Genomic DNA, 25,045 nt, shown 5'->3' on the forward strand with positions numbered 1-25,045 from the left:
GATGTATTTTGTAGAAATAGATCTAAGTGTACAGACCAACAGCAGGTTCTTAAATATAGTACCAGATGTTCAGAAAACAAATATCAAATTAACAATTTATGAAACAAACTCATAAAGGTCAAAACATATTATGCATTTCTGTCAGAAATGTGCTGTTTTAGCAATTGCTTTGACTTCAATTTTCAAACTCTGTCTGAAGTGAAGATGCTATCACAAACTCAAAAAAAAAAAAGTCTTACAGGCTTTTTCACATTGTTCACATTGTAAAAAAAAAAAAAAAAAAAATCTAGAAAAAATACCAGCACATGAATAGTTCTATATTGATCTATATGATACTGCAAAATACCAAATGTGTATTTTATTAAGAATTCAAAGGGGGCTGTGAATATTTTTTAGGATCAGCTTCTATATCACTAATGCTGTAATATGAGGGGAAAAGGAGGTAAAAAGCAAACACATAAAAAAAAAACAACATAAAATTGTTAAATGGTTATGAGAAATGTCATAAATGTCATTTTGTTGTTGTTGTTTGGGTTTTTCTATCCATTACAGAGCCTGCATTTGTAAAAGGATGCATGGCATATAAATTGTGTTTTTAGAAGTGCAATGGATAGATAATATTACAGGTTTAAGCTTTCAGCAGCAGTGCTGCTGTATTATTGTTGGTGTAATCAAAACAACTTGTTCAGATAAACCTAAGGCTAACAAAATGTTTTAGAAATAAAATATGATATTATTGCCCCAAACTATGTTCTATAATGTTCATCTGAAGATCACAAAACAATTTAAAAACGTCACTAGAATAGAGATCACATAATTTCTCCTGATTTACCATCTGGGTTGTGAACACGTATGAGTAAATGGTAAAAATTCACAGCTCTTTCTCTAGTGAGCAGTAATTTGTGGGAATAGTTACACTTTTTGTTCCTTGTTTTTTTCTGCTTAATGACGGCACAGAGAGGAAGTGGTGAAGCTTCCAGCAAATGCATATTAAAATTGCTTTATTTGTAAGAATTATTGATTTTTCTTTTCTGTTTTTAGGATTCACATTAGAGATGGAGGTGATTATAGCTCCAAAAATCCAGTGTGGTTTTGTTACTTGTTTACACATTTACCAGATTGAACACATGAAACTTACATTTTTTTCATCACTGAATCTTTAATTATAGTCCTGAATTGCACACAGGCTGAACAAAAGATCATATAATATTTGTACCACAGCGGACAAATCTAACCATATCTAACCATTTCTTATTTCTCTTGGTGTCCACTATGGTGTGAAGTGGCTGTTTGTTGTACCAGGAAGGTTAATATGTGCTCTGCTTTTTGTCTCCTATCTCTTTTTTGTGAATAACTTACTTGGAATATTTTTATTTTTATTTTTAAATCAGATTATATATTGGTAGCTTCTACACAATTTAGTTACAAGACTGATGTGGGTTTTTTTGTTGTTGTTTGTTTGTTTTCATGTTTATTCATCAATCATTAAAAAAATAAAGAAAATAAATAAAAATTTAAAAAGAGAGAGAAATGAAGAATACATTTATCTCCTAAACATTCTCTAGCATGTCCTAGAAACTAAAATGCCATTAAGATGTAACCTTAAAATATATATGTATTATTATTGTTACTAGTTCAGGTATCCTTGATTCTTTACAGTGTTTGTGAATTTAAATGCTCCTTTTATATAAGGTTGAGATCCTTGAGTTCTGGGAACTCTGAGACACTCATCACCATAGCATTCTTTGTTCTCCCCCCTCATTTCTCTCAGATTTTTTTAGTAGAGATGTAAAAGACAAAATAAAAGAACAGTCCTCTGTAGCAGCTAAGGGTAACAAATAGTACCATAGCATGCATCTTGTATACTTATTCCATTTAAAAGAAATTTTGAAGGCATAACTTAATGCTTTTGTTTCAGCTCATTCTGCTTTGAAAAAATGATTTCCTATTTTATGTTGAATGTCTGACTATACCTAGATAACAGCTTTCTCTTTTGTTAGATTTCATTCCATTAAAAACTGAGTGAAAAGACAGACTTCTAAAAATAATTAAAAAAAAATAATGATTGTGTCAATATCTTTTCAATAAAGTATTAATTCTTAAAAATACTTATTGTTTTGGATGGGATTAATCACATGTCAAAGTTGTAATCTGAAAGTCAATTAGCTTTAGTGTAAGGTAATGTAAACTCTAAGGCCTTTATTAAAAAGCATAGCAAATAATGCTTTACCAACACAATTAATTCTGCTTGATTTGTACATATTGTACATAACTGGCTTGCTAATTTCTCTCCAGTGTCTGTGAGGATGCTTGGATAGGTACCTAAGACTAGATGATAACAGCTAAAGATACCATCACACTGCTGAAGTGTTCTATCATATATATGCTTCAGTTTTCTCTTTAAAAGCTAAGTTTAAAAGCAGTAAAATATTTTATTTAAATGATTTAAATATTTAATTAAAGTCAAATCATTTTGAAATCTCACTTTCCTTTCTTAAATAAATAAATAAATAAATCAAAAGACATTCATTAATTGAGAAAAAGGGAAAAAATACTCTAAACTCTAAAATGCTCTAAACTCTGAAGTCACTGTATTTTCAAATTATTTCTGCAGTGGCCTAAAACAAAGAAAACAAAAACAACAACAACAAAAAAATGTTCTGAGAAATACAGTATTGTCCTTTAATCATTTTGGATATTGAGAAATCCAACAAAAAGGGAGCTGTTACTCTGAATCCTCAGACAAAAAAACCTGTATTTGCAGATAATCTCTTTCTTTGGTTGGTTTTGCATTTGCTTTAACTTTGGTTGACCTTCAACTGTATCTCACTCCAATTCATAGGAGGGAGAGGAAGTTCTTTGATATCTGTATACCCGGTGTGAGATTAAGAAACAACAACTCAAATGTCAGTCCGACCAGTTTATTATAAATCCTAATCAGGGTGATGGGGAAGGGAAGGAGGGCAATAGAAAAGATAGGAAATAAGCAAAAATTGCGTAAAGTGGGGATATTCACCACCATGATCCAGCAGCAGTCATGTTGCATGCCATTTCGAGTGTCTGAGGAAAAAGTGCAGAGGGAGAACAGCAACAGCGTGGCAGGTCTTGGGCAGCAAGCAGGTAGCAAGAAGAAGCAGCAGCAGGGTAAGTGCAGGAAGAATCAACAGGTCTCAGGTAGCAGGCCCACGAGAGTCCGTCAGCATGCAGGCATTTCATAGTAAGGAATCTGATGGCAGACACCTTTGCTCTTCTTCAGCCGCAGGTAGAGCGCAGAGCAAGTGCAGAAGGGAGAGAGGCAGGTTGTGAGGCTTCTCATGGCAGAACCCTCTTCTTCATGAGGAATCTGTTGCCAGAAAACCTCAGCCTCATGATTGTAGGCTTTTTGTATTTTGTAGATTTTTATCCTTCTTCTGCCATCATGGCATTCCTGGGCGCTTGGGTAAAAGTCACGTGCAGCACCTCCTGAGATGGCCATCTTCCTTGAGATAAGTCCACACAAAAGACCACTTCATGGCCATTAATCTGTGGTTTATCTCTCTCTCATTGCCCCTGGCCTTGTCCATCTGTGTTCCTCAGACAGAGGATTTTGCAACCCTTTCCCAGGACTTGTCCATCAGTGTTCTCCAGGCAAAGGATTTCTCAACCCTGGCCCAGGACTTGCTTGGACTTGTCCATCTGTGTCCCCAGCAAGCTTTGACACAATGATGTAAAAGAATAATCTCTTACAAATCGATGGATGAAAGTATATGAATTATCAAGTCAGTTCTCAATTGAACTTTCATGATGATAATGAATCATTCTGTAATGATTTTCATTACAGAAAAGGAAAATGGTAAAGAGCATAACTGAGAAGTGGATTGTTCAGTATTGACCTTGTCAGGTATATGCTCCTGTAGATATTGTCCACCTATGGCTCTTGTGTCCTTTAATGGTCTAGCAGGCACCCATAGAGAAGGCAGAGTTACCACATTTCAGTGATTCTATTCATAACCAGATGAAAAGGCAAGGCAAGGCAAGGCAAGGCAAGGCAAGGCAAGGCAAGGCAAGGCAAGGCAAGGCAAGGCAAGGCAAGGCAAGGCAAGGCAAGGCAAGGCAAGGCAAGGCAAGGCAAGGCAAGGCAAGGCAAGGCAAGGCAAGGCAAGGCAAGGCAAGGCAAGGAAAGGAAAGGAAAGGAAAGGAAAGGAAAGGAAAGGAAAGGAAAGGAAAGGAAAGGAAAGGAAAGGAAAGGAAAGGAAAGGAAAGGAAAGGAAAGGAAAGGAAAGGAAAGGAAAGGAAAGGAAAGGAAAGGAAAGGAAAGGAAAGGAAAGGAAAGGAAAGGAAAGGAAAGGAAAGGAAAGGAAAGGAAAGGAAAGGAAAGGAAAGGAAAGAGTAGCATTTCTATTGACAGAAGAATATATTTGTATTATGGTAGATCTGTCTTGCCTTCACAGAAGTGTTAGGCCGGCTAAATTCACTTGCTGGAAGCAAGCGAGGAATATATCCTGGTGTATAGATTCAATAGATCTCTGGTAATATGGGCTGCCTTGCACATGTGCAGTATAGCATGTTTATACATTTGTCAATTCATCTAAGACTAACTTGTGTGTTTCTTCAGTGAAAATGCTGCACCCTGTACACCAGACAAGAAACAATCACATTCCCTTAAATCTCATATCACATGCATCCTACAGAACCATATAATGGTGAGTTGGTTTATAAATTTATTTTTTTCTAGTAACAAATATTAAAACTCTAGAATATAAACAGATATTAGTTCCAGAGAAGGTTAAAAAAGAAAAAAAAAAGACAGGTTATTTAAGACACATGATGAACTCAGACAATCACTATCATAATTTTCCTCAGTTACTCCAGATGAGAACTTGACAGAGAAGCCTTTTATGTGTAAGTAAGCAAGAAGCTTGCCTGAAGCTTAGTCATAACAGCACCGAAGTGCCTAAATAGCTATACTGTATAATTATTTGTGAGACTGCACATTTCATAATGCTGCTAATGGCATAACCACAAGAGTGCCTGAGCACTCTAACAAAGGTACACGTAAATATAAAGGCAATATATATCAGCAGGCAGCAAGAAGGGTCTTGCGATGAAGTTGCTCAAATAGAGTGCAATAAAAACGGTGGTATGGAAGTAGAGGTTGAACCTTCCCAAAAATATTCCATTACATTTTGTTGCCATGCAACAGATAACAGCAGAGGGACAATCTGACAAAATGGTATCTGACGTGGAAGTGTGTATCAAACAAAGATGTGTCACTGAATTACTTCATGTGGAAAAACCTGCTCCCATTGACGTTCATTTTCAATTTTTACAAGTGTAGCATGCAGACTCTTGTTCATCTCTGGCAAAAATGCAAAGCTAATAGTGGTGACTAAAAAATATTGTTTTGTAGCTGAGAATTTTCTCTACCAAATAGTGCTATGGTGCTCCTTATTTCTGTTGTAGTTTCCATGGAAATTGTTCTATTATCTTATGAAAAAGAAGGCATTACTTTCAGAGCAACCTACTTACATGACAAACTTCAAGGTAGGAAAGGTGAATGTAGAACAGACAGAAAGCATGCTGTGTAAAACAAACAAGTTTTGTTCCTGAGATACTTTATGTTGGAAGCACCACCCATTCTCTTGGGTAGGTTGTAAGGAAAGTAAAAATACCATGGAAACACTAGGGGGAAAAAAAAAAAAAAAAAAAAAGATAACTCCTGACTTTGGCTCTAGCTTCCCTCATCAAAGCAATCCAAATTTGATCCTCAAACCTGACCATGCTCATTACAGTTAACTGCTGTAGCATCAGCTATGTGGTATAGACTATACTTAGCTAATGTAGAGAATGATTATTAAGGACAGTTTGAACATACAAGAATATAATCATGTAAAAAATTACCATTGGAAATGCATACTGTAAATGAATATCTGTATAGAAAGGCACTGTTTAAGCACAGTCTTTTAGTGGTATCAAAATCCCTGATATATATACACAAAATCTGCATATTTACACATATCTGCAGAGTCTTATGTGAGGTTTGGCTTTATGCTCTGCATAATAATTTAAAGGTAATTAGGCCCAGATTCACTCCATCTTCACTCCCTTAGATGGGTCTGAATACAGGACTTCAATATGTACCCATTATAATAAGTGTAGGGATGCTGCCTTAGCTACTTCAGCAACAAAACTGATTTCATCCTATCATCAGCTCAGGAAGGACAGAATTGTTTGTGGACTGTAATATGAACTGAATCAATAAAATAATCTTGGCTAAATAAAAAGCCTCAAAATCTAGTTACTGGTTGTAGACTCGTAGAGGCAGCAAGGGATTTCTTAGCTCTTCTTTGCCAGTGATGAAAATAAAAAAACTACATCCTGAGTGACCACTGCAATGCCCTAGCATTACATCAGAATAATACATTTGAAATCATCTGGGATGCTGGGATGCAAACTCAAGTGCTACAACGATTAATCAGGTCACCAACCTCTTTTCCCCTATGTCTATGAAATTTTATTTAATTAAAACTAAAATGCCATGTGGGATTTGTCCCATAATATGGTTTCTAGTACTGCATAAATAGGCTAAAGATACTATTTTATTTTTAAAAATGTTTTATCTATTCAACATTGTCACTGTTTGCTGATGTCTAAGAATTGTTCTTTAATATTCACACGCCACACGAAACTCTCAGTTTCAGAAAGCTGTTTAGAAATTTTCTGTCAGGTAATAACAGCTGAAATTGCCATTAATCAAAGAAGAAAAATATTTTGGACAAAATGAAATTTTGGAAAAACAAAACAAGGAAAGGCCATAGAATCATAGGATTATAAGATTATTGAATAGCTTGAGTCGGAAGGAGCCTTGAAGATCATCTAGATCTCCCCTGCCCAGATCAAGCTGCCCAGGGACCCATGCAACCTGATCTTGAACGTCACCAGGCATGCATCTCTAGGCAGCCTGTTTCAGTGCCTCACCACTCTCAGAGAATTAGAATTTCAATTTCTTTCTAATATCTAATCTAAATCTTCCTTCTTTTAGTTTTAAGCCATTCACCCTTATCACTATCAGACCATGTAAAAAGTCAGTGTTCCTATTTATTAGCTCCCTTTAAATACTGAAATGCCACAGTAAGGTCTCCTTGGAGGCTTCTCTTATCCAGGCTACACAAGCCCAGCTCTCTCAACCTCCTGTCATGATAGAGGTTCTTCAGCTCATTGGTCATCTTCAAAACTCTCCTCTGCACCCACTCCGACATCTCTATATTCTTCCCCTACTGGGGACCCCAGGCTTCTAAGCAATACTCCAGATTGGGACTCACAAGAGCAGAATAGAGGGGGAAAATCATCTCATTCTGCTAGCCGCCCTTCTTTTGATGCAGACCAGGTTACCATTAGCCTTCCAGGCTGCAAAGGCAATGTTGGTTCATGTCCAGCATTTTGTTTATCAGGACCTGCAAGTCTTACTCTGCAGGGCTGCTCTCGATGTGTTCTCCCCGTATGTACTCATATCTGCTACTGCCTCAACCCGAGTGAGGCCTTGCACTTAGCTTTGTTAAGCCTTGTTGGATTATCATGTGCCTACTTTTTGAACCTGTACAGATACTTCTGAATGGCATCTTTCCCTTCTGTTGTGTCAGTTGTATCATTCAGCTTGGCATCATCAGCAAACTTGCTGAGGGTACAATCAATTGCACTGTCTGTGTTAATAAAAATGTTGAAGAGCACCAGCCCAAAAAATCAACCACTGGGGTATGCCACTCATTGCTGGTCTCCACCTGAACATATAATTATAGACCACAACTCTTTGGATCATGAAAGATACCACATTCTGATTTCCTTGAATTCGAGACTGATTTTTTTATTTCAAATGTGCTTTTTTACATATACTAGAAAAGAAAAATAGGAAATATATAATAAAAGAACAAAACATTTCAATTACTTCTAATACTTCAGGTTTCTGTTTTGAATGACAGTAGAAATTTTTAATTCGGTTTGCATCTTTACTTTGTTGCTTGCTTTTGTTTTTATTTTGTTTTGTTCAGAAAAAAAATAATGAACTGACGAATTTCCAGAACACAAACCACCTCCTCACGGTTCTTATGTTTAAACAGAGAATTCTTATGATATTTTGAAGCATCATCTTTATGTTTTACTTGTTGTTTTGTTGTTGTTGTTTTCTTGTAATGTTTCTTAATTCCAAGATCCTTTGTATTTCAAATGGTTTATTATTTTTCCCTGAAATTTGTGTGCTTTTTGAAGTCTGAGTAGAGAGAACATTGAGGAAAGAAAATATACAATTTTGTCCAGTTAAAATGATAAAATTATGGTAAATTAACCTGTGAATTAATAAGGAAACCAAGCCAAAGTATTGCTGCCACGCCACATAACTACATTAGACTTCCATAAAGAAAATGACTGGCATATGTAACCCCTGATGCATAAAGTCAGGTCTGAGAAACAAGGATAAAGAGGCAGTTGGCCTCTTTTTTTTTTTTTTTTTGAGCAGACTTATTTCTGTAAAATACTGGGGCAGAAGGCAGTGCCTGACATTCTGAGAATTTGGTCTATTTCTAGCTCTATCAATGGTTTGACAGGTGACCTTCCCAAGGCCAATGCTTCTGCTTTCCAATCTGTTGAGCAAATAAAATTAAACTCTATTCCATTGCAAAAGCCTTTAAGATAGGTTGATAAGAAGTGGGTATTACTCTTACATAAGATTTGACTTTTCACATTGCATCATTGAGTAATGATGATAATTACCTCAGTCATCACAGACTGCTAGTACCTTTGGGCTCTATAATTCCATCCACTTCTGGAGGCTGAGAAACTGAGGCACAGGAAAAAGAAATAAGTTGCCCATAGTCATGTCAGCAAACTATTGGTTGAGATAGAAATAGAGCAATTTTTGTCTCAGGGTCATGTTCTGCATTTTAGAAGCAATTCCTTCTCCATTATTAAATAGTGGTTTAAAATTACAGTTATAGAGAACACAGGCATAAACTCTTATCTGCTTTTGTCCATTTAAATGATCCTTCTGTTGCTCCAAGGCTAAGCCATGAAAACAGATAGAAAAGAATTAATTATTGAGAACACAATATAGATCTATTATTCAAGCTGATGTTATTCAGTGGGATTACTTGTGTAAGCAATAGATTGAAAGTTTAGGTAACTTGTTTTTCTTTTTCTTTTTTTTTTTTTTCTTTTCTTTTTTTAGTTTGAGATACTTTATGCTGCTTAGTGCAGATGTAAATTACACTGTGATGTGTATGCAAGTTAACTCCTGCTCTTCCTATTTCAAACTATGAGTTTTCATATGAGGATGAAAGTCATTTATAACTAACTATAGATTGTATGGATTCACATAACTACCTCAGCCAGTTAAGCATATTACAGAGTGACCAGTTATTTCAACGTTCTGCTGTTTGCAACCTCTAATGTTTCAAGAAAGAACACAATAAGCAAACAAGCAAATTACAAAAAGGTCACATTACTAGAAGTACAATATATTGATTACACTGCATGGGAGTCTAGTCTTGCAGGTTGTTGAGAATTGTCATTACAAGTGCTTAAATGATACCACTGGAATCTGTTAAAAAAAAAACCAAACAACACAGTGCTGAGGTTAGTATATGGTGCAGATGTTATCAGTCCTTAAGAGCCATAACATTATACTAGTACTTTCCCTGCTGTATCTGACCAAAAGAATGTTTCTCATAGCTACAGTTAATTGCACTGCAAGATTTTTACCCAGCCTGAACACATGTACTTTATCACAAAGGGAAAAATAAATAAATCTCTGTGCTTCTGTGCTGCGGTGCTAAAATCTGCAATGCCAAAATTAGGAAGAAGCATGGAGTGGAATCCCAATTCCTGAGTCAGGCAACAAACCACCTCACACACTGCACTGGGAAAGGCAGAGAATAGGCCTCCACATCAAGATCAGGAACAATGAAGATGCTGCTTGGAGGTCGTTTAAGGGAAATGCTGCAGTGGTATCTCTGACATTCTAGGGTCAGGGCTGCAGCAAAACCATTTCCCCCCCCTCCAGGCTGTACAACCTGAAATTTACTCTTTAAAACAGATAACCTCTTTTAGTTGAATTATCTTTTTATGTGCCTGCATTTATGTTTATGTATATTTGTGTTTTGGAAAGAGAAGAATAAAAGGAAGGGTGTGAGTCAGCTCCTCTCTCCTTCCAACCAACAGCACAGTGAGCAGAACATACTTTCCACTGGAGGCTCAGGGTCAATTCACTGCTAAGCTGGAAGAGAACCAAGCTTGTCCCTTGGCTTCCCTACAATAATCTTTTCCTTTGAAAGCATGTCATTCCAGCAGACTATGTTACAGACTGCAGAGAAATTAAAAAAAAAAAAAAAAAAAAGTAAGAGGAGAAGAAAGATAAAATATAAATGCATATATGTGAATTCAGTGCTTTGCTAAACAACTATTCTAGATACTCTTGACATTAAGGATGCTAGTTCTAGGGCACTATCTTCTCCTAAAAATTGGTCAGGTATGTTAATGCAAGCAATCACAGTGGAAACTGGGCCAGAAATGTAGATCAATATATATAGTTTAAATAAAAAATACTGGTCAGGACCTTGCCAGGCCCGCTCACTTGCTTTCACATCATCAGAATTTCAAAATGATATGACTACATGGTTTTTATGGCAGACCCTGCTCAGGTTGGATATAAAACCTGTCAACATTTTTTGGCACCTATTCATTTATCCAACTCCTAATGTTTGAAGCTTTTAAGAGTAACTCTGTGACCTATTCAAGCCAACATTTCCAACATAAAATTACTGCAAGGTCTGACAAATATGTTTAGTGGAGAATGGAAGTCTATGGATTTTACTACAGGCTCCACAGTCTGAACTTCTGATGGGAAGTCAATTTGATCAAGCTCAGTTTCATAGGAAAGCACAAAGCAAGCATGTCTTCCCAGGGCTCTGCACAATCCACTGTATGCTCTAAGCAGTAGGCTGTAAGCTCAAGCTCCCCCCCTTTCTCTGGTTCAAGGAAATCTTGAAATGTTTCTTGTGAAGTAGAACAGCTGCAGCAAGAGGGCTGGTAGCCTGATGGTTGAGGGTATGAGCCAAAAAAGAGGAACATATGGGCCGGAACTCTCATACAGTGCAGACGATAGAGAATTTTGATTTTCTAATGCTGAGCCAGTCTCCTACCCACTAGATGGAAGCAGGCACACTAGTTCTCCAACTTTCTTTTCTTTCTTCCTTTAAAAAAAAATAAAAATAAAAAAAATCATTATAATCTACTACTTCATTATGTCACAAAGCTCCATCTGGTGAATGTATCACTACCCTTAGTAAAAACTAAATGACCTGAACATGTCTAAAGCCACCAGGTGAACTGTTTCGGGTGGGGCTGCATCAACGTAGGCATGCACCTGTGTTAATTTTACCTCCCAGCATAGCCAAAGTCTGAATATAAGCTACAATATCAAATGAAATAAAGATCCTATGACTTTTCCATTTTCTGCATCCATCGCAATATGTAGTAGGTGCATTTATACATATATACACATATGTGTGTGCATGTATATGTATACACACATATTTATATCTCCCATGGAACAAGAACATGGAGCACTATTGGAACAAACTACCCAGAGATGTTGTGGAGTCTCCTTATCTGAAGATATTCCAAACCCACCAGGATGCTTTCCTGTGCAACCTACTCTGGGAACCTATATTTGCAGGAAGATTGGATTAAATCATCTCCAGAGGTCCCTTCTAACTCCTACAATTCGGTGATCACCAAATTAAAATACTGCAAGCAGGTTGTCTACTGTAGTAATTTTTGTTCTGTAGATACTTTACAGATGCTCTGAGTCCTGCTTTGCAAAATCTGCAATGTTAGATGAGACAACTGTTTTTTTTTAACATGGTTCCATATAGCATAAATAAGCCCTTAACCAATTTTACAATGTTACTACTGCATAGTCATAACAACAGGGAGATGAAAGACTACCAGCTGGGAAAAATGTAAATGTATCCCAGTACATTTGCTTGTTCGAAGATATTTTCCATATTAGGAGTTAAAACATTCCTATTCTGAAGGCAGCAGTGATGCTGGAGTCAATTTGTTTGTGTTTGGTTAAGCATAGAATTTTAATCCCTGAAGAAATGTGTAAGTGGGAAGCTTACTACTGTGCATTTCTAGAAGCTGCAAAGGAAAGCGGGAGGTGAAAGGCATCAGATAAGGAAAGGAGTCAAGGAAGATAGAACTGTCCTTGTGTGCTCTTTCCCCCTTCTAATACACTGGATAATTTGAAACAGATAATGTGATCTCTGATTGTTCAGCCTGTGTTTTTAAAAATGGGATGCTTATACTGAATTTTAAAGACCCAGATTCATTGGTCCTTCTGTGCTGTAGGATCTCTCACTTTACAACGCTGTCTAAATAGAAGAATAAAACATCTTAGCTTGAGAGGCCCTGATGCAGCAGCAGACATTTCCTTAAAATACTTAGAGGCACTGCTTTTCTCCTGATACATGTTTCCATACTTAATAGAAGAAGATGAAGAAATCTGGAAATTTAGGATTATGGCACTGAGTAATGACAGATTGATTTCATGGCCTTGACAGACCTTTTACAAGAACTTGACTTACAGAACCAAAGCTTCAGATATCGAATATGAAATGGATTATACCCTTTCTATTCCCCTCTGACTTGTCTTCTAGAGGTTAACTTTCACATGGCAGATGTACTCCAAACAATACATAACATATGTATAGGTCTTTCTTTACAGCTTCAAAGTATACAGCTGCAAGCACAACAGGTTGCATATCCAAATACTTTCTGTTGGAAATTACGTATTGCCTGTAAATAGGCAATAGGTTAGGTCTTCTTGCAACTTATTCATTTTTTTTTCCTTCTTTTTTTCTCCTTGAAATTCCATTTGTTTGGCTCCCACTAGTTCCCACCTCTCAGCAGACACCTTGGAAGAAGCATGTTATTTGTCCTTCATGCTTTGACAGCAGGTCGTTGTCTCCTTCCTCTTTTTTTTTTTTTTTTTTTTTTTATTATTATTATTCGTACTTATTTATTTAATATCTCATTAACTTTCAGCTTTTCTGGTTGCATTTTGATCATTTTTATGGTGCCTGAGCAATTTTAATAACACAAGGGTAAAGACGCTAAGAAGCTTTATTCTCGAGCAGATCTTTAGTCCTCCTGCCACACATCCCAGTAAGCATTCACCAGGCTCCAACGTATCTGTGCTCCCTGTCCTGTGTCTTTACTCATGGAGATCGGGTCTCTGCTGCTGACAACACGAGTGGGTCCCCTATTCCAAACCTGTTCCTACCCCCGCTCCTTTTTCCTGACTCTCCTACCTCCTTCCAAGGACTCAATGGGGGCTGTTCTGCCTCCAGCTGCCCCTACACTTGGACGCAGAGATTCTTGATGCACGGAAGGTTTGCAGGCAGCCCCGAGTCCTCCCAACCCCGGCATGAACTGAGAGGCAAAGTCAGAGACGGTGACAGGAGAAATGAATTAATGCGCCTCATCGTGGCGCCAAGTTTCCTTCCCCTCTTTTTTCTCCTAATGAAACCACTAATATATTTATTGTCATGCTTTCTCTCTCGGCGGCATTTTATCTCTTCTATACTTCTTTGTAATTTTTTGGGCGGACGTTTTCAGGACCAGAATTTCTCTGTTTCTCTCTCTCTCTCTCTCTCTTCTTTTTTTAAATCTGTTTTCCCTCTCCTGTCCCGTTCCACTCCCTACCCTACCCCCTACCCCTAGCTTCCTCCCACCCTCTGCAATCCTCGCCTACCGCATCCACCAGAAAGGCCAAACCGTCATCTTGGGGACCTGAAACAGCTACGTTGTAACTTGTCTGCAGTCTAATTACATTAATTTGATAAGATCATCGTCGGCAGGATGTCTAATTCACTTGGAAGCGGCAGACGGGGAAAAAAAAGCTTTGACCAAATTAGCATGCCGCCGGGACCAGGGGTGCGGGCTGCACCTGGCTTCCCCTATAAATAACCCTCCTTCTCCCCCCCCCCCCCTCCCCCGCGCTGACTTCTCCCCCCTTTCTGCCTGCCGCAAAGTTCACCGGCACGCCGGCCGAGAGCAGTGCGGCCTCGGAGTGCGGGATGCATCGGCCGGGCCTCCCCACCCGCTCGCGCCTCCTCCTCCTCCTCCTCTTCCTCCTCCTCTGCCTCGACGCGGTTTCCAAGGATGGGGGGAGCTCCGCATTTCACTCGCACCACCAGAGGTGCAACTGGTCCTTCGCTCACAGGCATCTGAAACCCGTCCAAATGATGCAGAAACTTTTGTGTGCTTGGCTTCTGTCTGTAAGGCCAGGCACCGATTTTTCCGCTGTGTAATCTCTTTTGTCAGAAGGGTGGGAGGGAAGGGCTGCGGGGGGTGGGGTGGCAGTGGGGGTGGGGAGCAGCCGTTGTGCTTCCACAGAGCGGGTATTGAGAGCATCCCTAGGGAAGTAGCCATGCATGCACATACGTGCTTACCTAGATTTATCTGTGTGTAGATGAGAATGTCAAAATGCACAGCTGTCAGTTTCACCCCTCTCCTCCTCTCCTTAGGGGAGACGCTGTACTCTGTAGGTGCACTGAATTGCTAACAGTGCAGCAATCCCCTCCTCCCTATCCTTTTTTCTTCTCTGATCATCTAAATTTTATATATATATATATATATGTATGTATATATAATGCAGTAATCCACGCTTCTTCATTATATAGAGAACTCCAACAAGAGACTAAACCCAGCATGAAATACTGTAGATTGCAGGGGAGGAAGAAATGCATTTAAAGCAACGATAAAAATGGCGTGCAGAATAATTACCTCAAATTGCTACTCGCTTGACACCCTGACACTAATTCTGCTCAAGTCATTGGGAAATACAATAAGGCAAAAACACCTACCTCGCCTGCTTGTGCAGGTATGTCCGTGTGGATGGGGGCAACAGGGGACTGGTCTGGAGTGGGGGGACGCTAAACTTCCCATCTTAAAAGGAAATAAATAAATTAAATAATCAGTTTAAGAAAGAGCATCTAAATAGATCGGCAGTTTTTTTACGCCAACATTTTAATGCTTGCCATGTACGTGAATTGATTTTTTTTTTTTTTTTCCAGCATTCCCTCAGCAGATGGATTTTTGCCACTGCAGCTCAGCAGAGGGTGTCAGATCTTTCAGAGTGCACCAGGCTGAAACGAGCAGAGCCTCTTAGCAACTCTCCCTCTGCGTGCATGTGAGTGTGTGCGAGCGTGCGACTCGGCAGCAGCGGAAGAAAAAGGAAAGAAGAGCGAGCGAGCGAGGGAGCGAGCGAGGAGGGGAGGCAGCGCGGCCGGCGGGGCGAGGCGCGGCGCGGGCGTGCGGGCGGGCGGGCGGGCGGGCGGCATCATGGGCAACAGCGCTCCGCAGCGGGGGCAGGCGCCGCGGAACGCCGGGGGCTCGGCGGCCAGCGCCTAGACTGGGGCGCGCTTTCAGCACCGGGGCGCTGGACAGCGCCCGGCGGGCGGCGGGCGACGAGCGCGGCTCCGCGGCAAGGTCAGTCTGGAGCGGAGCCGCGCACAGCAGCAGCCTCCGCGGGCACCGCTGCGCGCTCCGCCTGCTCCTCTCGACCATGCAGCGGCGGCTGGCGGCAAGCACCGCTCCCGTGCTGGTGAGACAGCCCGGCCCGCAGACCTCCGCTTAGCTGCCCGGGAAGCGACAGGGATCGAGGAGAAGGAATTTTTTTCCTTCCACTTTTTTTTTTTTTTTTTTTTTTTTTTTTGCGTGCCTTGCAGTACGTGCCTGGAGAGTTTGTGGATATAATTATTGACTGGAATCTGGGCTGCTGCAGATGTATGTGGGGGGGGGGAGAGAGGAGAAAAGAAAGAGTTCCCCCCCCTCTCCACCGACCCTCCCTGCTTCCCCTCCCCACATTTTTTCCCCCTTTGGTGTTGGTTTGGACATTTTGTATTGAATGAACTGGAATTGCTTTCCGTGTGAGAAGGATGGTTGCTGTTACTTTGTGATGAGATCGGGAATGAATTGCTCGGTTTAAAAATGCTGCTTTGGATTCTGTTGCTGGAGACGTCTCTTTGTTTTGCTGCTGGAAACGTTACAGGGGACGTTTGCAAAGAGAAGATCTGTGCCTGCAACGAGATAGAAGGGGATTTGCACGTAGACTGTGAGAAAAAGGGATTTACCAGCCTGCAACATTTCACCGCCCCAACTTCCCAGTTTTACCATTTATTCCTGCATGGAAATTCCCTGACTCGACTTTTCCCTAATGAGTTTGCTAACTTTTACAATGCAGTCAGTTTGCACATGGAAAACAATGGTTTGCATGAGATTGTTCCTGGGGCTTTCCTGGGGCTGCAGCTGGTGAAACGTTTGCACATAAACAACAACAAGATCAAATCATTCAGGAAGCAGACTTTCCTGGGGCTGGACGATCTGGAATACCTCCAGGCAGATTTTAATCTATTGCGGGATATTGACCCAGGAGCATTTAGGGACTTAAACAAACTAGAGGTGCTGATTTTAAATGACAATCTTATCAGTACCTTGCCCCCCAACGTGTTTCAGTATGTGCCGATCACCCACCTCGACCTCCGGGGAAACCGTCTTAAAACCTTGCCTTATGAGGAGGTGCTGGAGCAGATCCCAGGCATTGCTGAAATCCTGCTAGAGGATAACCCCTGGGACTGTACTTGCGATCTGCTGTCATTGAAGGAATGGCTGGAAAACATACCCAAAAATGCTTTGATCGGCAGAGTGATTTGTGAAGCTCCCACTAGGTTGCAGGGCAAAGATTTAAATGAGACCACTGAGCAAGAGCTGTGCAAAAAGAACAGAGTGGATTCTAGTCTAGCTGCTCCCCCTGCTGAAGAAGAAACCTGTGATCCTGGTCCCATTCCAACCCCCTTTAAAATACATGGCAAAGAAGACCCTGCCACACCAGGATCTGGTCCAAACGGAGGTACAAAGATTCCTGTCAACTGGCAAATCAAAACTAGACCCACTGCTGCTGTGTCAACTGTTAGTGTGAAGAGCAAGCAACCAGCTATCTTGTCCTGCCCTCAGATCTGCAGCTGTGATCAGATTCCTGGATCAGGATTAAAGGTTAATTGCAATGACAGGAATGTAAGCAGCCTGGTGGATTTGAAGCCTAAGCCGTCCAATGTGCAGGAGCTGTTTCTGAGAGACAACAAAATACACACCATCAGGAAATCCCACTTTCTGGATTACCGAAAACTTAATTTACTTGATCTGGGAAACAACAACATAGCCACTGTTGAGAACAACACCTTCAAGAACCTCTTTGATCTCCGATGGCTCTACATGGATAGCAACTACCTAGATACCCTCTCTCGGGAGAAATTCACTGGGCTGCAAAACCTGGAGTATCTGAATGTGGAGTTTAATGGGATCCAGCTGATCATGCCCGGCACCTTCAATGCAATGCCCAAACTCAGAGTCCTCATCCTCAACAACAACTTATTGAGGTCTCTCCCAGTTGATGTGTTCGCCGGGGTCTCACTTTCCAAACTCAGCATACACAACAATTATTTCATGTACCTCCCAGTGGCAGGGGTGCTGGACCAGCTCACCTCCATCACCCAGATCGACTTGCACGGCAACCCATGGGACTGTACTTGCCCTATCGTGCCTTTCAAACAGTGGGCGGAAATGCTGCGCCCCAAAGTGATAATGAGTGACTTGAGGTGCGAGTCTCCAGAAGATTTCTTCAAGGAGGATTTTGAGTCCCTCTCCAATGATGTGATTTGCCCTCAGCTAAAAATATTGCCCACCTTAAGTTCTACCAACAAAAACAGCACTGGGGTTGCAGAGACAGGTACTCACTCCAACTCCTACTTGGAGACCAGCCGGGTCTCCATTTCGGTGCTAGTGCCAGGGCTGCTGCTGGTTTTTGTGACCTCTGCTTTCACAGTGGTTGGCATGCTGGTATTCATCCTAAGGAACAGAAAACGGTCCAAGAGGAGGGATGCCAACTCATCTGCATCTGAGATCAACTCCTTGCAGACTGTTTGTGACTCATCCTACTGGCACAACGGGCCCTACAGCACCGATGGGGCCCACAGGGTTTATGACTGTGGTTCCCACTCCCTGTCGGACTGAGGAGGTGGGTGGGGCGGAGGTGGCTGCTGCCCAGGCTGACCCTGCACTATCCCAGTGATGGAGAGGCAAATGCCAGCAGGGACGGCTCTGCACCTCAGCTACCTTTTGTGAGAAATGAAAAACACTTGCGCACTCCCCTGCGGCCCCCAGAGCAAGAGCCTTGCTCAGTACGTGTGGGGGGACCCCGGCGGAGGTGCACGTCTCCCTACCAAGCGCTGCCGGGACGGCAATGGACGAGCAAGGACCTGCTTCCTTTGGCTCCAGCAGGGCGAACCATGGCTCTTGGTTTTATTGGGCTTTTGTTCTGTTGTGTTGGGGGTTGTTTTGCTTTTTTGCCCTCTTCCCTTTTGGATGGACCCCTCCCTCCCTTGAGAGGCCAGGAAGATGAGGGGGACGTAGGAAAGGCTGCTGTCAGCCTCCTCCTGACAAAACAGGAGTAGAAAGTTGCACGAAGGCATGAATGTAATGTAAATAAATGACTGACTCTGAAACAGACAAATGAAAAAAAAAAAAAAAAAAAAAAAAAGAAAATTAAAAAAAAAAACAACTGCTGCATGGCTCGCATGGATACAACGCACCCCAGGGACGCTCCAGCCTGCGACTGGAAGCAGCGTCTAGTTCACACCATCATCCCTCTTACCTGATAAGTCCCTTCGTATCAAACCTTCTATATAAGAAATACAGTATAATAATAAAAGTGCCATTTCGCCTTTTTTTTTTTTTTTTTTTGGTGTGTGATCAATAGGCAGTAGAGATCGTACTTTTACTGTGGAGGAAAAAAAAACAACAAAAAAACAACATGTAAAGGTTTTATTTAAGACATAGTTGCATGAATATTCTCATTTGATTTTTATTTTTTTTTTTTTCTTGATGTGGGAATGGCTTTTCTTGGGAGATGTTTTCTTTCTCAATGGTGATTTTTAGTTCTTTTTGTGGGAGGGGTATGGAGGGAGGGGAGGCTTTGGCTTTGTTTTCTCTCTCTTCCTTTTCAGTATACATATTCAGTACTGCCTTTCCATTTGAATGTAAAAATTAGTACCCTTGATTTCTATTATGGTAATAGTGTAAACATTAAAAAAAAAAAAAAATCAAGGCAGTTAAGCATGACCAATTAATGTCACTCTAGTACTTAGGCTGCAGAGTTTAATGGTAGAAAAATCTGTGCTGTTGTAAATCTTACTATAACTTGAGGAAATTAGAACTGAGGAAGCAAGTGAAACTTACTAATTCTACTTGAGGTTTTATAATGGCATATTTTTTCAGTATTAAAGTGAAAATGTTTTCAACTCTGGGTCCTTACCATTTTTCCAGCATCAGTTATTGCAAGTGGGTTATTTGGGTTTAGGGGATAGAGCTTCCTTTCAGTGATATGTGTTTCTTCCTCCATCTCTCCACATCCAGCCCCCCTGCTTTCCTCTCTCCCTCTCTTCCTCTTTCTCATTCATTCACGTGCAGCGTCACAAACAGTCTTCCCCAATGTAAATAACACACACAGGTTTCTTGTCTCCCTTACTCCCTCCCACCCTAACCCTCTTTCCTCTCTCTCTCGTAATGCGGCAGTGAATCCCTTTATTAATACTGTGAATCTCTCACTGCTGCTGCTGCTGCTGCTGCTGCCACTGCCTCTGCTGCACACACTGCAGATGTATTAGGGATGTTAGTGGGAATTTGATTTAATTGACTCTGCCTACCTCGGTCTCATTAAGCCAGAGCTGGATTTCACTGGTCAGCACTTCAGGCCCTCACACAGCTTGCTGGACTGCCAGCGAGATGAGGCTGCTGTGGGCGGCTGGATTCCAGCTGCTGCTGGAGGTGGGAAAGCTAATTAGGGAAAGGACTTTCCCATCCCTGCTCTAGGTTTTTGAACCTTTAATATTAGATGCTGAAATAAACAAAGCATAGGACTGCAGTTAGACTTCAGGCAGCTTGCACTTGATCCTATTCCGATATGGGAAAGTGCCCCAAAACCTAGTAATATCTGTAAAGGAGAAAGCCCTTGCAAATCATTTTTAACTCAGAGCTCAAGTCCCAGTGGAGATATGGAGAATTTCAGTCACGTTGCTTCTGGCTTTCTCCAGGCAGAGAATCCTTTTAAAGAGTAAAACACCATAAGGGACTTGCTAAACTTCAAATACTAATTCGGTTTGCTTTATAGAAAATGCCCACCTTTGGGATATGCAGTAAGAAAAAAGACATGCATACAGAGACATTGCAATTGATACACTCTTGAAAATGAGGCAAAAGCCTGATCCCAGGTGTTCATGAAGTATTAAATGTGAGAAGATCATTCTTCCAGAATCCTTTATCATTATGGAAAATTCTGCATTCTGCTAGAAAATACCTTGGTGTTTGATTATGCAGCTCTGGAAACATACTGTCCTGTTTAATTATATAAACCATTCTAATTTCAAGGACCCTTCTTTGTTTCCCCCTGCTTCTTTTCTGCACTGATTTTCTGCCAGGACATTCTATGTAAGACAAAGTGATGGCAGTAGAGTCACTAGTTTGCCATTGTGCTTCCCTCCTACATGTTTGAGAAGAAAAGGAAAATGCGTTCGCCCAAGAGTCAGTATTTCTATCATTACGAGGCCATCTGCTTTAACTTAAGCATAGCCCAAATATATTTAAGAATATGTCAGTACACCACTAGACTACCATTTATGTCTTGCTTGCCTTCCCCATGCCACTGCAGTGAGAAAATTGAAGAACAGAGCAGTCAGAATACACCTCATGCTAAAAATTGTTGTTATGTTAGGTTGATTCCTATGGAAGTTAAAAGAGATAGTAAATTAAAGATGCCAAATCACTGGCTGAGGAAAGTCATACACACACTGAAGAGACTATAATACTAAATACATGTGATTATGGTTTTTCCATCACTAGGATGTAGCATAAACTTGTGACTTTTGTCTCCTACTTTCTTTAAAAAACTATTTCATTGGCACAAGTACATAGAAATGTCAAGTCAGCTGGGGAACTGAAGGTATGCATTTACGCATGCTTCTAGGTTGAGGGTTGGAAGAAACAACAAAATAACCCCTTTTATTTCTGTGACATGCTCTGATTTTAACACTCACATGATTCATTTTTCCATCTCTCAGACACTTGCCCTTAAGATAAATAGATCATCTAAATCTCTGATACTGTATCATGACCAGGTTTGAATTATGATATTTATCTTATTTGTCTGATTGACATTTCAAGGTCATTTTATCAAAACAAAGCACCCAACTAAACAGAAAAATAAACTTATGAATCATAAATTAAGCCATAACACATACCACATTAAGTCACTTCTTACCTCTTCTTTCTTTTGTAACAGTAAAGACAATTTTTTTTATTTTTTATTTTTTTTGCTTATAAAAGGGCATTTGTGAAAACAAACAAAAATCAAAACAAAAAAAATCAAATAGAATATTTCATTTAGTTATTAAAAACAACATAACAGAACACCTTGTTTTTTTCTGAAAACAATCTAAGAATAGCCTAGACTTTAAACTGTTGCCATAGAAATATATTCCTGTATGCATTGTAGCCCCTTGCATGCCATTGCAAGAAGACTAAATGAAATTTTAGACACAAACTGATAAAATTTTAAATCAATACCAATAGGTAATACATATTGTTTTGAGAAAAGCCTGCTGATGAATTTGCACAGGGAGACATAATACCTTACTTTATTTAAATTATTGATTCTATCATGATATTTTTTAACTTTGTTGCAGTTGCACTGAACGTTTAACATGCTTGTAAACCAGGATGATGCAAACTGAAGAAGTATTTTTGAGGGATCAGACTTTATCTGATAGAGAAGAAAAGGCTCTATGTAGCCTTTATTCAGGTAGAGAAGTCATTAAATTCAAAAGGTGAACATTTCACAATTTCTTAAGCTGGTGGCGAAAGTCACTACGGGAACATTAGGGCAGCAAGAAACCACAGTCTCTAGCCTCCATTACCTATGGAATGTTTTCTGGGTCTCCCAAATATAAAAGCTTCTTCCCAGTGACAGTTAGCTCTTAGTAAAGAGGCAAACTCTTTTCCTGTTTTGTATTTTTTTTTTCCAGCGTCTTGCCAGTTGCAAAGAAAATCTAAGCAGGATTTTGTGCAATAATTCAGTGTAGTTGTTTGTTGTATTTTAATCAGTCAAAATAGTTTCCACTATATTTTTATTCAATTGTCGGCCAGAGGGAGCAGTCTTTGATGATTAGGAACATCAGCAATTTTTTTTTTCTTTTTTTTTTTTTTTTTAGAAAAGTTTAGACAATTTATTTGACTGCAACTTATTTCATGTGTTTGTGTAGTTCAGATTTACAGGATTGTGTGATTTGTGCCACAATAATTTCAGTGCAATGGGTAGGACTTTTGAGCTGGTTGATGTATGAATACCTCTTTTCTTGGGATTTGGGAACAAATCAGAAAGTGAAGAATTCATGGTTTGTATTCGTAAATTACCATTGCCCTAAATTACCTAGATATTTATATAATGTTTAAAATGCTCTGACCTGTATTATCAGTATGGAGATGACTGATGAAAATTACAGGAATCTTCTTTGTTATCCTCACTTTTTCCCAGACATAGGAATATTAGTATCAGAGAAAATGTAGACTAAAAATTCTGCAAGTACTCTGTTTTATTACATTCTATTTATTATGATTATGTCTATCAGTGGTAGTTTAATGCGTAAACTTGTAACATATGATATTTGAGATAATTGTCTGATACTTTCAGAAAAAGTTGTCATATTATCTCATGTTTGGGGAAATATAAATGAAATTAATCAGTATTACTTCTCCAAGATTAATTATTGCGTCAATTGATATATTATCTGCTGAGTGGTTTCATTTATTCAGTACTTTCTGAATTAGTTTCTGTTTATACTTCTTAAATACATCCTTCAGTTTTGTGACAGAGGAGCAAAGTCAGTAGAAATTCACCTGAAGAAACAGCATTTTCCTATATGGACCACTTGAAAGTTGTCTGTAAGTTCGCAATAAATGGAAGAATAGAGAGAAATAACTCATTTCAGAAATAGTGATTTGCCTCTAAGAGAACAAGTGCTTTAAGTGCCATTGTTTTCGCATTATTAGTGGGATAAAGTGTTACACCATTTGAATCAAAAAACACTGGTGGTGTCAGAAGTTTTTCTCCAACTTCCTCCTTTCCCATTATATAGTAATATTGATTCTCCTCAAAAGTTTCCAACTGAGTCACCATTAAAAAAAATAAAAATCTTAGCTGTTGATGTATTTTGTTGAAGTCATGACTGTTCAAACACACTGCTCAAGCTTAGGTCTCAAAGCAGATATGTCTAAGCATGTGTTGTCATGCTTAGTTTATGTTATTGTTTCATTCCTGAATCACTTGGAAGTGAAGAGTTTAGCAAACAAAATGTGTTAAGGTATTACTAGGGGAAAAATAAAAAGAATGGGAAAATATCTGCGTTTTCCTTTGAATGAGAGTTTAGGTTGTAAAGAATGGCTGGGAAGTCGTAGTGAAATCTATGCAAAACTGTGGGAAAGGTAGTGCAAATGAGTTACAAAGAAATTGAGAAGCAATATAGTCTGGTAGAAAAAAAAATAGGGAATGTTATTTGTTTTGTAGATTGCTTTATGACATAGTGTAGGTGGTGTTTATCTCACCTTGTCTGATATGCTTTACTGAGTTGCCTACGTATAAATCAGTAGTTTCCCTCAGAGGTCATGGAGTACCTTAGACATGTGCATGAGGCTGGTAGATACAACATAAGGCCTTGGGCTGATTCATATATTTCTGGAGTGGCAACTGAACCCTGGGTGGGGTATATTGGAGCATATAAAATAGGAGTAGCCACTTGTGGGAAGAAATGAGCTGAGCTGAGCTGAGCTGAGCTGAGCTGAGCTGTGGAGGTGTACTGAGAGGCTCATGACCTGGTTCATTTGGCTCACATAAGTCATTTGAAATACTTCAGTAGTTGATCTTTCTGCATGTTTCTGAAAGAAAAGACTCAAGGTTTGTAGAAGACAATCAACTGTTGACCACAAAAGACAATTTAAAGTATCATCAGAAGCCCTATGAATGGGCAGAGCAGTTACATTCTAATTCAGTTATACTCATCTGCACTGTAGATGATTAAATGAATGTTTGAATTAAATAAAATACAAAATTACTAAATACATATCACAAAATCAATACAAAATTAATGATATCAGAGATGGTTAGTGTGTTTATTTTTTTCATGTTATCACTTAAATTTATAGAGTATTAATTGGATCAATTGTACTCCACATCTATTTTCTTATTTTCCATGCGAATGACCTTGCAGAGAAACACCTGGGGTTCCTTAACATGAAAAATCATAAAAAAACATAAAAACTTAACATGAGCCAGCAGTGTGCTTTTGCAGCTTGGAAAGTGAATGGTTTCCTGGGCTCCATCAGAAGAGGGCTGGCCAGCAGGGACAGGGAGATGATTGCCCCTTTCTACTCTACCCTCATGAGGGCCCATCTGGAGTACTGTGTCCAGGTTTGAATCCCCCAGTACAAAAAAGACAGAGAGCTGTTGGAGAGGGTCCAGAGGAGAGCCACAAAATGATCAGGGGACTGCAGCACCTCCCCTCTGAGGACAGGCAAAAGGAACTGTGCATATTCATCCTGGAGAAAAGAAGGCTGCGGGGTAACCTAATTGCAGCCTTTCAGTACCTAAGGGGAGTCTATAGACAGGAAGGGAGTCAACTCTTTGAAAGGGTAGATAATAGCAGGACAAGAAGAAATGGTTATAAGTTGAGTGAGGAAAGATTTAGGTTGGATGTCAGGGGAAGTTCTTTACCAAGAGAGTGGTGAGGTGCTGGAACAGGCTGCCCAGAGAGGTTGTGGATGCCTCATCCCTGGAGGTGTTCAAGTCCAGATTGGACGGGGTGCTGGGCAGCCTGGTCTAGTATTAAATGTGGAGGTTGGTGGCCCT

General features: G+C 39.9%; 1 protein-coding gene across 1 annotated transcript; it reads left to right on the forward strand.

Moving 5' to 3' along the window:
• Window positions 1–15,392: 15,392 nt before the first annotated feature.
• SLITRK1 (SLIT and NTRK like family member 1) lies at window positions 15,393–18,835 on the forward strand. The gene has a single exon (XM_048946203.1). The coding sequence runs from the start codon at window positions 16,027–16,029 to the stop codon at window positions 18,103–18,105; it is 2,079 nt and encodes a 692-aa protein (XP_048802160.1). The 5' UTR covers window positions 15,393–16,026; the 3' UTR covers window positions 18,106–18,835.
• The last annotated feature ends 6,210 nt before the right edge of the window (window positions 18,836–25,045 follow it).

This window comes from Lagopus muta, chromosome 1 (genome assembly GCF_023343835.1).
Source record: "Lagopus muta isolate bLagMut1 chromosome 1, bLagMut1 primary, whole genome shotgun sequence".
NCBI classification, from domain to species: domain Eukaryota; kingdom Metazoa; phylum Chordata; class Aves; order Galliformes; family Phasianidae; genus Lagopus; species Lagopus muta.

Excerpts from the sequence above, each read along its gene's own strand:
- SLITRK1 (XM_048946203.1), top strand. The coding sequence starts at position 16,027 with ATGCTGCTTTGGATTCTGTTGCTGGAGACGTCTCTTTGTTTTGCTGCT.